The 16,996-nt window shown below is 46.0% G+C and overlaps 1 protein-coding gene across 2 annotated transcripts in view; it reads right to left on the reverse strand.

Moving 5' to 3' along the window:
* Positions 1 to 5,075: 5,075 nt before the first annotated feature.
* The window catches only part of PJA2 (praja ring finger ubiquitin ligase 2), a 215,857-nt gene continuing 203,936 nt past the window's right edge, over positions 5,076 to 16,996 (reverse strand). For both annotated transcript variants that reach the window (XM_069226383.1, XM_069226393.1), the window contains exon 9: positions 5,076 to 5,742. In XM_069226383.1, the coding sequence (XP_069082484.1) occupies positions 5,617 to 5,742 (126 nt within the window). In that variant the 3' untranslated portion in view covers positions 5,076 to 5,616. The remainder of the gene's footprint in view (positions 5,743 to 16,996) is intronic.

Raw genomic sequence — 16,996 nt, forward strand, 5'->3', positions numbered from 1 at the left:
AGTGACACCATCCCTGGCCACCCCCGCCTGTTTAGATAGTGTTCAGAAAGATTACAGTAGTTATCGGAGGCAAGGAGCACTCACATTTCCTGTACTTTCGTGCCTCACCCCCTCCCACCTCATCCCCACAGAAAGGAATTGAACTGTGGCACTTCCAGATTGCACGGGATGCCCAATACCCCACCTTTGTGCCAGAGTAAAGCCTCACCGTGGTGCCCATCCTGGAAAACAGCTATTTAAACTCTTACAACTTTGCATTAGTTAAGGTACTGCCAAAGTGAATCAACTTGCATATTCTTAACTGGAATAGCATTGTTTTTGCATATACCTAATAAGATAAAGATGTGAATTATTTTTCCTATACACCGGTGTGAAATGCTTTTTTTTTGTGGTACGTACAGTGGGGGGCAACTGCACAAATACTTTACACGATGCCTTCTAAGTTTAGCCTGCCTGCTCTGCACCAAGCTACAAGAGGGTTTCCGAATTGTCCTTACTAGAGTGGAGGGATTCGGCTTGGCTGGGGTACATACCCAGCCAACCACAGACCTCATTTCTAACATCTCAAAAGATAATATAGGAGAAATGGTAGCAAAAATCTGTAAATCACTAGCAACATTTTTCTTCTTAGGTGACCCTTTCAAGACATAATGATGAAATTTTTGGAACCTTTTCAGCAACTGCTTCTTTCCACTCTTCCTCCACAACACGTCTGTTAACTGAAATCAGAGGCAATTATGCATTCTTCAATATTAACTAAACATCCATCTTAAATAGGAAATCCGGATTAAATAAATCAGCCCTTTTATTAGTGTAATACATTAACACTGAAATTGTACCCTAAGAATTTTGTCATGAGTCTTGTCAAGCTGGCTATGAGCTTTTAAGAATGTGTACCATGCATTATTAATAGGTACACTAAAGGTTTGTGATTAGTCTTAAAAAAGAAATTCTGTCCCACAAAAAAGTCCTACATTTACTGTCCACATGTGTTGATATTTCCTTCTCAATAATAGAGAATGATTTTTCAGAGTCTTAATATATGCGAGGAAAAGGTATTCACTTTCTTGAGCACTTTGTGTAACTGCACCACCTAAGCCTTTATCATTATCATCGACAGTGACAGGTTAATCTAAAATGTAAGCTTCCAAAAGAAGAGTAGGTACTAGATCTCCTTTAATTTGTGAAAATACCTACTCTTGTGGTTTACTTAATGGAAACTCCACTACTTATTTTTTTGTTCGTAAAATAACTGGGTTTGACACTAGTGGCAAAGTTAGGAAGGAAATTTGCATATAACTTGCATAATCCTATAAATGAAATGACCTGCTCCTTGTTGTTGGTTTGAAGGGTATCCTCTATGGCTTTAATCAAACCAGGCTCAGTACTTATTCCATCGGCACTGGCATATGTTCCATATACTCCAATGGATTCTACCTGAATAAACATTTATCATGTCTTAGTCTTAAACGATTGACTTTCTTTCTAATACTGTGCGCCTAATGTCAGATTGTGTTTCTTCTCATATCTCACCACAACCAGAACATCATCTTAAAAAGTTATCATGTCTTGGAAGTCACCATGCGCTATATTAATGACTCTGATAGAAAGAGGCTGACATCAAACCAAATGGCATTCTTTTCTACTGACAAAAAAAGTTGTAAGATACCATGAGAAAGGAGAGAGTGCAATTTGATAGGCTGAACACAGATCTAATCAACTCAAGAACTAAAGATGGAAGCACCATTTAGCTTGACCATAATTTCCTCAATTTTTGATAGAGGAAGAGCATCAATTCAGTTGTTGCTATTAAGGTCCTAAGGTCAACGCAAACCCTCAACTCTTTCTTTTTGGCCACTACAATGGGTGAAAACCATAAAGAACTATCTACAAGTTCCATTATTCCTTGCTTTTGTAACTCAAATATAGACTGGATAACTCTTTTGCATGCAGTGAAGAACACTCCTTAACTTGTGTTTAAAAGGAATTGCTTCCTTCAATTTGATTTCCAATTCAAAGTTCTTCAGCAGAACTAACATATCACTGAACAGCTCATGGTAACTTCACACTAAATACATATACATCAACAGACATTTGAGATACTATTTCCTTGCACTCTATGGAGCATACTGCAAGTGTCTAGTCTACACAGTATGCAGGATCTTTTTTTGTGCATGGATTGATAAAACTCATTAAAACTAATAACCTGTGCAGACTTTTCTGGTAGAAGGACACCATCAAGTAAGTGCTGATGCAGCCAACCCAAAATATATTTTTTCTTTAATTGTGGCACACTTGTCCAGATAGTGAACTGACGTAAAATTAAATGGATAGCGTTAGAAAACCAATAAGGTCAATTTTAGATCTGTGGAACAACTCTGTTTTTATATCCAGCTGAGATAGAATTTCGTAGTTTCAAAATTTTGTTCAGTTTCATTGACGGGAAATTTCCTTTTCATACATACTAAATCGCCCCCACAATTCCACACAAATCAAAATTTTTTGAAACTGGACAGAATTTGAAAGAAATCACATGACATGTAGAACCACAACAATAACATCCTTGAGGCTTGTTTGCATATAGAGCCAAATACACTGGGATGTTTACTTCCCAGAGAACCTTTGCTGAGTGCCAGATCATACTTAGCTTGGTAAACAGACTCCTCTGTTTTCTTCTTAATTCTCATCTCTTCTTGAGACGATTCTATGGTATTGACAGTCTTGAAAGAGTCAGCAAGAGTTAGTTTTATGAAAGACAGTAGTTTCTCTTGTATTATCTTGCTATGACATCCAACAACTTACTGATCTCCGATTGATTAATGAAGTTCTCAAACTCACATATTGCAACCAGGAGTACAAGAGCTTTAACATACATTTTAAATATTTCATCACAACGCTGTTCCCTAGAGAAGAATTTACATTTTTGCACAATACTACTCTTTTGTGTGCCGAAATGCATTCGCCAAGCTCTTCTCTTCTACAGGTGTGCAGATCTAATATGCATTGGCCTTCTCTCCCAAAACAATGTTCTAAAATATTTTTTCTATCAACTCTGTATTGTTGTGCCTCAATAGTACTCAAGTAAACATTGAAATATCTATACTAGTCCTTCCATTTAACAGGTGGATACCTTACACATCCAGAAAAACTATGGAGGAGGACTTACAGACTGCATGAGTCACAGAAACAGGAGCTATGGTTGTTAAGTGCAATTGATATACTTACATTTAATACAATCTTAGGGTGTAACAGGTTGCAGTGGAAAGACCAATGTAAAAACTGCACAGACAAAATATCCAATAAAATGAAATGCAGAAATAAAACACTCTAAAGCATGTAAGTGATAAAGTGATGTTTTAACAGTGAGAAAATACATAACCAACAGATAATATTCCCATGATAAAGAGGCATGAAAGTCACTGTGATTAAATTTCTGTGAAGAGATTTTAGGCGATAACTTTAATTGTGCTCATCACGGAGTACCATTCCAGAGCTCCAGACGCAGGCTCATCTTGATCAGTGTCACAGACGCTTTACGTATTATATGCTGCATTCATGGCTTTACTTGGTTTTAAACAAACCTTGCTTGCACCATGTGAAACTCGGGGATCTCCATCACATCTTAAGTAATTGACTGTGTGCAATGGGATAATCACAGAAGAGCAGTGAGGAAAACATTATCTTGACGTAATCAGGTCTAATAATAATTAAATATAAGTTGTGAGCATCACAGATTAGCAAAATGGCAGTAGGAATGTAAGAAAGTACCTGAAAAGTGAAAGTGTGAGTGAGTGTGTGTGTGTGTGAGAGAGAGAGAGAGAGAGAGAGAAAGAGAGAGAGAGAAAGAGAGAGAAAGAGAGAGAGAGAGAGAGAGAGAGAGAGAGAGAGAGAGAGAGAGAGAGAGAGTGCGCCAAGATGACATGCTTAATTATCAGCACTGTTGCGCTGAAAACAGAGTATTAAGGTCGGTTTAGTTTCAATTGTCCTTGTTGCAAAACTGTTGTTTTGTAGAAAACGGAGGTCAGTTTTATATTCAGTTACCCTTGTCTTAAGGAGAGCTATGCTTACCAGGAGGATCAGGGAGCCAAAATGCTCTAAAGCAAGGATCCACTCCCTGTAGTCTGGTGGTAATTGCCAATATGAAGACATAAGAGACAGCAGGTAAAAGGAACTGAGGTTCACACCTGAATGATGCAGACCACTGACTAAAGGAGCAAAACAAGACTGGGAATTCACATCTTGTTGATCTGTTTCCTCCATAGGACACTGCTGTGTCACGTCAGTGAGCGGGCTCGTGGGAGGGTGACCGATCTCGTGTGCTTGGGATGACAAACGCAGGGTTGCTTTTGTGGAACCACATGATACAACAGTTAGCCTGAAAACACACAGACTCCAGTCACATTTTATGGGAGCATTGCAGTTTTTTTGAGCTTTTTGCCTTAAACATATAAAATTCTGTATCTCCAGTTCAAATTTGTTTGAGAAAGATATTGTGTTGTGCTCTTAACTTTAATGATGTTTGCTACTGGTGGAAGTTAGCACATATTTCTCTGGGGAATTGTATTCTGCTTGTGTCATAGTTCCCAGGGTTTGCACAGATACTTATTGAACTCTGTTGTGACTTAACCAGATTGTGTTTACCAAGTTGGTAAGGCTTCTCATCTCACATTTTAATAACAATGTTTTTGTGACCAGGATGAAAAACAGGAAGGCGACACATGGAGGAGCTCAAATATGCAAAGAACACCTGCGAAATAACGGCTCTAAAGTTTTTAAAGGGGTCTTTATGTTCTTTTAGAGCCTACAAATATAATTTCCTACCAGTTATAAAGGAGAGAGAGGACAAGAGAATAAGCATATTGCAAAACATACTGTAATCATCCCGATGAAAGGATGCATAAACTATTCGCTGTGGAAGACCCTAAAACATAAGATTTTGTTTCTGAATGCAGTTTTCAGTCTTTACCAGGCCAGCACATGCTCCAACTGCGCTGAGCTTGTGAATGAATCAGACAACTGAGTATGTACACATTAAAACATAATGAATTTGTGGTCCTAGGAAACGACAAATGAAATTATTCATTCTTTATATGCTTTATTTCCGGTGAAACCATTTTTACTACTGCTGTGATCACAGAACATCTTCACATTTGATGCAAATATGAAAGATCAGTTACAAAGTCACTTAGTGGCATGTTGTTTGACAAACACGTTTCAGTTATAGTATGGATAAGAAGCATAACTTTTAAAGCTCGAACTGCACCGCAGTTGCAAGAACTTGAACACATATTGTGCCACAGAAAATTATAACAGAAACTGAACTAATAAAAAGCCTTAAATGCTTGACAGATTTTAGCAACACAACCTATGGCAGAAAACCAGTGCAGAATTTAGTTCACTTTCACTTTTAAAAGTTCAGCTTTGGGAACCTAAACTTTGTTTAGAAATTGTTGTGATATCGTCTTTCTAAGCTGTTATATACTACATATATATATAGAGCATTTTATATACATATATATTTATACATATATATGAATGCATAAAGTTGCTGCAATTTAGCTTTTAATCAGGATACACATTATATTACATTTTGAATCAGTAAACCACAACTTCGATTCATCGTGTTCCTGCAGCACTGTGAATTGAAGGAGGACTCTCGTGATCAGAGAGGAAGGAGGTGGCAGCAGCAGCTTCCGGAACCACAGGTGTGAGCACATGTCGGCACACGGGGCATGTTCCAGACTTCAACAAATAAAAACAAACAGCAGTAAATACAAGTCAAAAGAATTAATATCCATAAATGCATTTCACAAAACAACTTTTAACAGTTTTAAAGTAAGAGCTTTACTACACTTAAAATTAGTTTGTAATACCCCTGAAGATTCCTAGACCCCGAATAAAAGAATGACGGATTACTCTTTTCACTGTTAGGTCTTATGTTGGCTACTGTGTAAGAGGGCCATTCCTCCCATTGGAAACTCGAACCATAGGAATTACAGATACATTGAAAAGCAACAATGGTCTGATAGTCTGCATGAAAGGAGAAGCTGAACATGTAAACTGTTCGTTTAAGGAGCAGCTGCTTCGTGTTTCCCAGAATGCATTTTACTGCCAGTTGCTAGACAGGCTCAGTTCTAATTGCGAAGCATATGTAAATATAGCAAGAACTACAGATGTTCTTGGCTTTTAAAAGGGAGACATGAATGACAAGTATGTAATTAATATTTTCTTCTGTACCATAGGCTCTTCACTGATGGTTATAGATGGACATTAGACAAGAAACATCATTTGTTAAAAACAATTAATATTTAACTGATAAGAAAAACCTTTAACCAAAAAGATTCCTGAGGGCAGCCTAGCCAGGTACTATGTCCGCTCTAGGGATTGAATTTAGTTGGAGACTAGACAGTGATACTTAGCAAAAGGATGACAAAACTTCCATGTTTCTATTCACATATGTCGAACATTGGGATATTTTGCAAAAAATCAGTGGTTGTTACTCTAGTAGAATGTGCTGTAGGTTCACCAGGCAGAGGCTTATTCAATGGCTTATCAAATAATGAAATACAATGAACTATCCCATCTGTCGATGAGTTCTTAGACATAGTAACGCTGCATGCAGATGGCAGATCGTGGGTTCTCAATGTCTGAGTTGTCTAGATAGATCTTTAGGGCTTTTCTCAACTCTGAGGAATGTAGGGATCGCTGCAAAGAGACTGATTTATATGAAAATCGAATTACCTCAGTAAGAAAGAGGTGTCCTCATTACAGCTATTAGAAGTGAAGCCTTATACAGTCTTTCATTCTGAGAAAGCTTCAGGCATGCTTTCTCTGGGGGTCACTGTAACAGCTACTACAAAAGCAATCTTCCGTGAGAGATGCGGCTTTGACGCTTACATATACAGCCTCAAAAAGAGGAACCGTTAATTAAGGTAAAACCAGAGTCCTCCCTTGGAGGAGGCTACCACTGAGAAGCGCAATCTTTCTTTAACCCTTCTAAAAATTCTATACAAAACAAAACTCTTTACTTTCATTTATGTAAAAAAAAAGGCTTCAGGAAGGTCTCTTCCAGTAATCTTTAGTTGCTGAAAAATACATTTTGATAGAAAAGTAGTAGGTTTGATTGTTCAAGATGAAGATAGACGATGATTATGCCTTTCTAGCAGGAGAATGTTACGATTATGTAGAGGACACTAAGTAGAACGTTTTCCACTTAAGGGCATGATAAAATCTTCTAAAGGGTCGTTTTTTTACTCCTTTAAATATCCATAGTTGCTTGAGCTAGACTTAAATGTTTGAATTTGGCTGCAAGCCTAAAGAGAATTGTCAAAGATTTCACATTCGGATTGTACAGTTGGTATTCTGTCCTGGATAACAAATTTGGTTTGCATGGATGGGTGAAGAAAATTTGCAAACCACAATTGTATTGGGCAGTTACACACAAATAGAACCATTTTGTGGTATCACAGCTTCATTGCAACTGTAGGAGTGAAGGAGGCTGCATAGAGGAAATTCCCAGACCAATGTCTCAAAAGACCATTGTCCATTAAATCATATTTTCACATTTTAATGCTAAGGTTTAGGCTTATAGAGATGCTGCAAAACAAGTCTGTTAGGTTATGTTAAAAATGTTATGTGAAGCACTCACATGAACATAATCTATTGGCGCTAAGGATCAGGACTAGAGTAAAAAGGGACGAATAATATTGTCTTTCGAAAGAGGACAGTTTTAAGCTCTTTCCCAAAGGTGAAGTGTGATGCAATCCAATGGAGACAGACGATGAGTGTTCAACGTGGAGTGTGCCAATACAGGAAATGAGCATATCAGCTCTCGATTTTCAGTACAGATTTTACATGAACAGAGTTGGAAGAACACACGGCACTGTGGAGTAAGTATTTTTGAGATGAAGAGTGCAGTGGAACTGGCACATGCATGTCGTACTATGCAATAGTTTTAAATGAAATATTAGATTTGATAGGAGACTAAAGCAGCTTGTGAAGAAGGGGTGAGGCAGAAGCAAAGCAACTGGCACCAAGTCCAAAGCGAGCTGTCCAATTTTGGACCAACTGAAAACAAGAAAGCAACAAGGATTTATGCCCAGTTAAATTCTGCAGCAGAAATTAATGCATGAAACAAAGAGGTATGCACCAATGCAACAGTGACTGTCAAAAGAGAGGAAAAACATGATCAATCAGAGTTGGCGTAGATAAGTAAAAGGGCAGACAACCACTGAGACTTGGGAATCAATCAGGAAAGTGAAAACAAGTTTAATTCCAAGACTTTTGACCAGAGAGAAAAGTAGAGGTGACACGGCAAAGCAGGATGGTGTTGAGAACCAATTTGTGGTTTTCTGTTGAGAAAATCTGTTCAGGTGTTTTGAAGGCCCAGAAACTTAACTGTTTTTATGGAAGAATCATTTGAAGATTAATTTAGCGATTGAGCTTCCAGAGCTAGTCTTGCATTGATTACCACCCTGTCTGTTCAGATAGTGTATCGTGATCGGTTGGCCAATCTGGATTAGGATTGCACTGCTTTGAATAGTAACAGCTGTCCCAGTATGGGAATTTTATTTTGAATGATTTCTTCTTCTCTTCAAGACCCAAAAGAAAACTGACCCTTAATTGGCATGGTTCATTATCTTCAGCTGAGCATCAGATTTGAGTGTTTTTAGGTGCAGGCATGAAACCCTTTATATGGAGATGCTGTGACAGAACACTGTAGAATCAATTAAAATGCTCATGACTTTGGTAGATAGTAACGTACAAGTTACTTACCTTTGGTAATGAAATATCTGGTAGAGACATATTCTAGTTGCAGATTCCTTACCTTAGAATTTTCCCCCAGGCGTCAGACTGGATCCAGAGATTTTTCTTCGAGCAATACCCTTGTGCGTCGGTAGGTGGCATCGGTCAACTCCGCAGGTGTTGCGGTCACCATGATGACATCTGGAGTAGTACATAGACGCCGCCCTCGCGCAGTGACGTCAGTTTCTTTTAACGACTGTCCACGCCAGAGCGCAGAGCCGCTAACACTGAGATTGGTGCGCCAGAGCTAAGGACCTGAAAAAGGGAATTCCTGTCCCTAGAAATCAGTTTGCAAGCGGGGAAAATGGGTGGGCGGTAAGGAATCGGCAACTAGAATATGCCTCTACCAGATATTTCGTTACCGAAGGTAAGTAACTTGTACATCTGATAGAGACTTCTAGTTGCAGATTCCTTACCTTTAGAATAGATACCCAAGCAATGCCATCCTCGGTGGTGGGCTGCGAACCAAGATCATACTAGAAAGTCCTGCAGGACCGAATGACCAAAGTAGCCGTCTCGACGGACCTGACTATCCAGGCAGTAATGCTTAGCAAACGTGTGCAGGGATGCCCACGTAGCTGCCTGACAGATATCCAGGACAGGAACTCCGCGTGCTAACGCAGTGGATGCTGCAGTTGCTCTGGTAGAGTGAGCCCGCAAGCCTTCAGGAGGTTGCTTTTTAGCCAAAGCGTAGCACATTTTGATGCAAAGAAGCACCCATCGAGAGATGGTACGCTTTTGCAGCGCCTTCCCTTTCTTCGCACACACATAGCCAACAAGAAGTTGATCGTCCACCCGGAAATCTTTAGTACGATTGAAGTAGAACGCCAACGCTCTTTTTGGGTACAGACGGTGGAGTCTCTCCTCCTCATGGGAAGGATGTGGGGGTGTGTAGAAGGTAGGCAAAATGATGGACTGGCCTACATGAAATGGTGTAACCACATTAGGAAGGAAGGAAGCTCTAGTGCGTAACACCTCTTTGTCAGGGTGTACAGACATGTATGGAGGCTTTGAAGAAAGGGCCGGAAGCTCACTCACCCTGTGAGCAGAGGTGATAGTGATGAAAAAAAGACAGTTTTAAATGTGAGAAGCCGCAAGGGACAATTATGCATTGGCTCAAAGGGGGTACACATTAAGTAAGTAAGTACAAGATTAAGATCCCACGGAGGAGGAAATAAGTGGATGAGCCCTTTTAAGAACCTATTCACAATAGGAGATTTAAAGAGTGAGGGCTGATCAGGAAGCCTAAGAAAGGTGGAAATGGCAGACAAATACCCTTTAAGGGTGTCCATAACAGAGCCCTGCTGGGCTATAGAAAGAATGAACAGAAGAACCTCTGAAAGAGGGGCAGAAAGGGGGTCAACAGATTTGTTGGTACACCATGCCACAAACTTATTCCAACGACAGACATATACAGTTTTAGTCAATGGACGCCTGGCTGCCAAGATAACATTGCAGACTTCAGGTGGAAGGGCAAATGCCGTCAACTGTTGCCGCTCAATCTCCACGCATGAAGGCGGAGGTTGGACAGGTTCGGGTGGAGAACCGTCCCCTGCTGCTGCGACAGAAGATCCGCCCGAAGAGGCAGTCTGAGTGGAGGATTAATGGACATGCTCAATAGCTCTGGATACCACACTCTTCGAGCCCAATCCGAAGCCACTAAGATAACTTGGGCCCAGTTTTACTTGATTTTCTTGAGAACTCTGGGCAGAAGAGAGATAGACGGGAAGGCGTAAAGGAGGCCGGAGCTCCACTCAAGACGAAAAGCGTCTCCGAGCGAGTGCTGCCTTGGAGACACCAACGCGCAAAATAGCTGACATTGCCTGTTCTCTGCGGAGGCGAACAGATCTAACCAAGGCTCTCCCCACTTGAGAAAGAGACCTTGAACCACTTGCGGATGTAGACGCCATTCGTGATCGACTGTGCATCGGCGGCTGAGTTAGTCTGCTCTGGCGTTGAGAGAGCCCGCCAGATGTTGAACCATCAGGGTAATGCCCTTATGTTCCAGCCATGTCCAGAGGCGTAGCGTTCCTGACACGGGGTCCAGGACCCTACCCCGCCTTGTTTGTTGGAGTACCACATGGCGGTAGTGTTGTCCGTGAACACCTGCACCACTTTCCCTTTGAGAGAGGGAAGGAATGCTTTCAACGCAAGCCTGATCGTCCAGAGCTCCAGCATATTTATGTGGAGTCCTGACTCCGCCGGACACCAGAGGCCTCTGATCTCCGCCTCCCCCATGTGGCCGCCCCACCCCAGTAGTGAAGCATCTGTCACTATAGAGATATCTGGTTGGGGAAGGGAGAGGGATCTGCCGTTGACCCAATCGGGATTCAAAAGCCACCACTGCAGGTCTTTCACAGTCCCCTCCGAGATGTGGACCATGTCGGAGAGATTTCCCTGATGCTGCGCCCACTGGAACTTCAAGTCCCACTGCAGAGCCCGCATATGCCACCTGGCATGTGTTACTAGCAGGATGCAGGAGGCCATGAGGCCAGCAGCCTCAAAGTCAGTCTCACCGAAACCCAAGACCAAGGCTGAAAGATTGGAATCATAGCCTGAATGTCTTGGACTCGCTTTTCGGGAGGATAAGCCAGAGGCTGAACTGTGTCCAGAACAGCCCTGATGAAAGGGAGCTTCTGAGAGGGAGTCAGGTGTGACTTCGGCATGTTTATAGTGAACCCCAGCTGGTGCAGGAGGTTCGCTGTAGTCTGAAGGTGGGAGACAACTGTCGGGGGCGAAGGCGCCTTCAACAGCCAGTCGTCTAGGTAGGGGAAGACTGATAACCCTAACCTGCGCAGATGAGCTGCAACCACCACCATTACTTTTGTGTGGAAAGGGAGCACTGTAAACTGAAAGTGCGTGTGACCTACCACGAATCGTAGGTAACGTCTGTGGGCAGGCAGGCGTGGGGATGTGGAAATAAGCGTCCTGCACGTCCAACGCTACCATCCAGTCTCCTGGGTCCAAGGCAGACAGAACCTGAGCCATGGTGAGCATTTTGAATTTCTCATTCTTGAGGAAGTAGTTCAGGTCCCGAAGATCTAGGACAGGACGTAAGCCCTTGTCATTCTTTGGTATCAGAAAGTAGTGGGAATAACAACCACAAGCTACTTCTGGCATAGGGACCCTTTCTATAGCTCCCTTGGCCAAGAGAGCTGCGACTTCCTGGCGGAGAAGCACCAAATGATCCTCTGGAAGATGTTGGAAGGATGGTGGCATGTGTGGTGGTGCAGATTCGAAAGGGAGGGAGTAGCCCTCCCAAATGAACTGCAAAACCCACCCGTCTGTGGTGATATGTTCCCAGTGGGGCAGGTGATGGCGGATTCTGCCACCAACTGGGCGGGAGTGAGGGGACGGAGTAGGAGGGTTTGGAGGCTGCAGCGGGAGGCAGAGAAGGACTGGACAGACCTCTGGTTCCCTGTCGCACGGCCACGTGGGATTCTGTGTCCACGGCCACGCATAGGCTGTCCAGCGTGAATGGCACAGTAGCTGGGTAGAGGACGCGACAGGGCGCCCCTTCTGTGTCCACGAAAGGGACGAAAAGCGGACTGTGGTGGGCGTGTGGCGCAGGAAAGACCTTGAATCTATCCAAGGCCAAGTCCGCTTTGTCTCCGAAGAGACAAGTGCCATCAAAGGGCATGTCCATGAGTGACTGTTGGACATCTCCTGAGAAGCCAGAAGTACGTAACCAGGCGTGGCGCCGTAAGGCAACTGTCGTCGCAACCGATCTGCCCAGAGAGTCAGTTGTATCCAGCCCACAACGGATAGTGAACTTTGCCACGTCTCTCCCATCTTTCACTGCTTGGGAGACGATAGCACGGGTCTCCTCAGGTATCTGCGACAGGACTTGCGCAACTGTATCCCACAGTGAGTGGGAATGACGGCCCAAAAGACACGCGGTGTTCACAGACCGCAGTGCGAGGCTGGAGGAAGAAAACAACTTCTTACCAAACCAACCAAACAACATTTATAAAGCGCTCTAATCACCCGTGAGGGTCTCAAGGTGCTAGGGGGAGGGGGTTACTGCTGCTCGAAGAGCCAGGTCTTGAGCTGCCTCCGGAATGCAAGGTGTCCTGAGGTTGGTGGGGAGGGAATTCCATGTCTTGGCCGCCAGATAGGAGAAGGATTTCCCACCTGCCGTGGTGCGGTGGATGCGAGGGACGGCGGCGAGTGCGAGGTTGGCGGAGCGAAGTTGACGGGTGGGCCTGTAGAAACTGAGGCGACGGTTGAGGTATTCGGGTCCCTTGTTGTGGAGGGCTTTGCGTGGGTGAGGAGCCGGAAGGTGATCCTTTTGTTGACGGGAAGCCAGTGCAGGTGTCTCAGGTGGGCGGAGATGTGGCTGTTGCGGGGTATGTGGAGGACGAGGCGGGCGGAGGCGTTTTGTATTCGCTGCAGACGTTTCTGGAGTTTAGAGGTGGTTCCTGCGTATAGGGTGTTTCCGTAGTCCAGGCGGCTTGTGACAAGGGCGTGGGTCACAGTCTTCCTGGTGTCGGCGGGGATCCAGCGGAAGATCTTTCGGAGCATGCGGAGGGTGAGGAAGCAGGAAGATGATACGGCGTTGACTTGTTTGGTCATGGTGAGAAGCGGGTCCAGGATGAATCAGAGGTTGCGTGCGTGGTCTGAGGGGGTTGGTGCGGTGCCTAGGGCCGTGGGCCACCAAGAGTCGTCCCAGGCGGACGGAGTGTTTCCGAGGATGAGGACTTCCGTTTTTTCTGAGTTCAGTTTCAGACGACTGAGTTTCATCCATTCTGCGACGTCTTTCATTCCATCTTGTAGGTTGGTCTTGGCGCCAGTGGGGTCCTTGGTGAGGGAAAGTATTAGCTGAGTGTCGTCGGCGTAGGAGGTGATGTTGATGTTGTGTTTGCGTACGATGTCGGCGAGGGGGCTCATGTAGACATTGAAGAGAGTCGGGCTGAGCGAGGAGCCTTGTGGGACGCCGCAGATGATCTCGGTGGGGTCTGAGCGGAACGGAGGGAGGTAGACTCTTTGGGAGAGGTTAGAGAGGTAAGAGGAGATCCAGTCCAGGGCCAGTCCTTGGATACCGGTGGAGCGCAGGTGGGATTGTTAGGGTTCGGTGGCAGACGGTGTCGAAGGCAGCCGACAGGTCGAGGAGGATGAGGGCGACTGTTTCTCCGTTGTCCATCAGAGTTCTGATGTCGTCTGTGACTGAGATGAGGGCGGTTTCTGTGCTGTGATTGGCTCGGAATCCGGACTGAGAGGGGTCGAGTAGGTTGTTGTCATCAAGGAAGTTGGTAAGTTGCTTGTTGACGGTCTTCTCTATGACTTTGGCAGGGAAGGGGAGGAGCGAGATGGGGCGGAAGTTCTTCAGGTCGCTGGGGTCCGCCGTAGGTTTCTTCAGTAGGGCGTTGACTTCTGCGTGTTTCCAGCTCTCGGGGAAGGTGGCAGAAGCAAACGAGCTGTTGATGATGGTCTGGAGATGCGGGGCAATGATGTCGTCGGCTTTGTTGAAGATGAAGTGTGGGCAGGGGCCCGAGGGGGCACCGGAGTGGATGGAGTTCATGGTAGCTTTGGTCTCCTCCTTGATGTGATGCTGATGTGAGTCCAGGCGTTGAGGGTGATGGCTGGGGTTGTAGTTTCTGTGGTGGTTGGCTGGGTCTGGTGTCCGAAGCTGTCGTGTAGGTCGGTGATCTTACGAAGGAAGAAGGTGGCAAGGGAGTTGCAGAGGTCTTGTGAGGGCGTGATGGCGTTGGAGTTGGCGTTAGGATTGGAGAGCTCTTTGACAATGTTGAAGAGTTCTTTGCTGTTGTGAGTGTTCTTGTCCAGTCTGTCTGTGAAGGAAGTTCTTTTGGTGGCGCGGATCAGTTGGTGGTGTTCGCGGGTGGCGTTTTTGAGGGCAGGCATGTTTTCTGCGGTGTGGTCCTTGCGCCAGGCTTTCTCGAGGGTACGGCAGTTTTTTTTTTTTCCTTGAGGGTGTCTGTGAACCATTGAGGTTTCCTGGTGCTGGTCTGTCTTGGGAGGCGTCTGAGGGGTGCGAGGTTGTCCGCGCAGTTAGTGATCCAATGCGTGAGGCTGAGGGCTGCGTCATTGGGGTCGGTGGAGAAGGTGGGTTGGTTGTCGCTGAGAGTGGAGAGAAGCTGTTCCGTGGGGATTTTGTTCCAATGTCTGCGTGGGATGGGTTGTGTGCGGAGGTGGAGAGTCTCGCGTCTGAAGGTGAAGTGGACACATCTGTGGTCGGTCCAGTGTATTACGGAGGAGTGGCTGAAGGATACGTGGTTGCTAGTGGAGAAGATGGGGTCGAGCGTGTGTCCGGCGATGTGGGTGGGGGTGTTCACCAGTTGCTTGAGACCGAGGTTGTCGAGCAGGGCGGTGGGGTTGGGGTCGTTGTTCTGTTCCAGGTGGAAGTTGAGGTCACCGAGGAGGATGTAGTCCGGCGAGGCAAGGGCGTGCGGGGAGATGAAGTCAGCGATAGATTCGCTGAAGAGGGCGCGTGGTCCAGGGGGTCTGTAGATGAGAGTTCCTCTGAGGGTGGCCCTGGGGTCGGTGTGGATCTGGAAGTGCAAGTGTTCGGCGGCGAGGGGGTGTCTTCGGTGGAGGTGGGGACGTTGATGGAGTCCTTGAAGACGATGGCGATTCCTTCACCGACTTGGTTGGTGCAGTCTCTCCTGGTGATGCGGGCGGGGTGGAGTCGCGGTGGAAGGTGAGTTTGCAGGTGAGGCATGCAAAGGGTCCATGGGTGCATTTAGGGTTGGCTTGGAAGCAGGTTCTGGAGCGCCCCGGGTTGAGAGCGTGGAGGGAGTTGGGGTCGTAGCGGTGCTGTGGGGTTTGGGAGTGCTGGGGGCCAAGGGTCGTGGCGCTGGGCGCGGTCCAGGCGCGGATGGGCGCAGACGGGCTTGCCTTCGGAGCTCCAGCTGTCGCCATAAGAGGGAGCAGGGGTCAGCTGGGAGCGGGAGGCGGGGCGATGAATGGGAGCAGGGGGGGGCGGGGCCAAGCAGGAGGTGGCGGCGGGAAAGCGGAGGGTGGGGGGGGTCAGGTAGAGGGGAAGGGAGAAAAGATAGGGAAGGGGGATTACAGAGGAGGAGAGGAGTCAGGAAGAACAGAAGAGGAGGAGAGAGAAGAGAGAAGAAGAGGAGAGAAGAGTCAAGCAGAAGAGGAGAGAAGAGTCAAGCAGAAGAGGAGAGACCAGAGAAGCAGAGGAGGGAAGCGTCCAGAAGATGAGGAGAAGGCCACAGAGGAAGAAAAGGAACACGCAGAGAAGAGTACAGAAGAAGAAAAGAACACGCAGGACAGGGTGCAGAGGAGAAAAGAAGAACACAGATGAAGAGCAAAGCAGGAAGAGAACACGGTGAGGAAGAGGAGAAAAGAAGAAGAACACAGATGAAGAGCAAAGCAGGAAGAGAACGCGGTGAGGAAGAGGAGAAAAGAAGAACACAGATGAAGAGCAAAGCAGGAAGAGAACGCGGTGAGGAATAGGAGAAAAAAGAACACAGATGAAGAAAGAACACGCAGCCTTTTGGATTCCTTATCCGGGGGTGAGGATGGGAACGCACCAGAAGAAGAGGAAGCCTGGATTACAAGACTCTCAGGCACAGTATGCTGGGACAGGAACTTTGGGTCGTTTGGCGCAGGCCGATGGCGGCGAGCGATAGTCCTGTTCACAGGAGCCCCTGTGTTAGGTTTGGACCATGTACCCAAAAGGACATCAGTGAGGGCCTCATTGAATGGGAGAAGGGGTTTCAAAGTAGAAGCCCCAGGCTGAAGCACCTCCGTCAGGAGATTAGACCTGACTTTCACAGTAGGTAGCTCAAGGCCAAGGACCTCAGCCACCCTATTAACCACAATACTATAAGTAGCTCCCTCCGCTGTAGCCACAGTAGGAGGAGACAGCATGCCAGCATCAGGAGAAGTATCCAGACCACTGGCTTCGCCCAAGTCCTGTGCCCAGTCTACAGTAGGGTCATCCTGGTATTCATAAGGGTCCAGGGACCCCTCCAACCCATCCCTGTATTCGTACCCATAGGAAAATGGGTCTGAATCTGACCTCGGACAAATAGGGCTCACCGAAGCCGATGGTGGCATCGGCAGACGCCGCTCCGACTCCGAGTCGTCGGGGATAAGAATTGGGTCGACGTCGATAGTGGGCACTACAGACGCCGGGAGCATCGATAATCGACCCAGCGCTGGGGAAGGTCTCAATGGTGCGATCCACGCACGGATCCAGAGGCGACCTCGG

The sequence above is a fragment of the Pleurodeles waltl genome, chromosome 1_1 (assembly GCF_031143425.1).
Source record: "Pleurodeles waltl isolate 20211129_DDA chromosome 1_1, aPleWal1.hap1.20221129, whole genome shotgun sequence".
NCBI lineage: Eukaryota > Metazoa > Chordata > Amphibia > Caudata > Salamandridae > Pleurodeles > Pleurodeles waltl.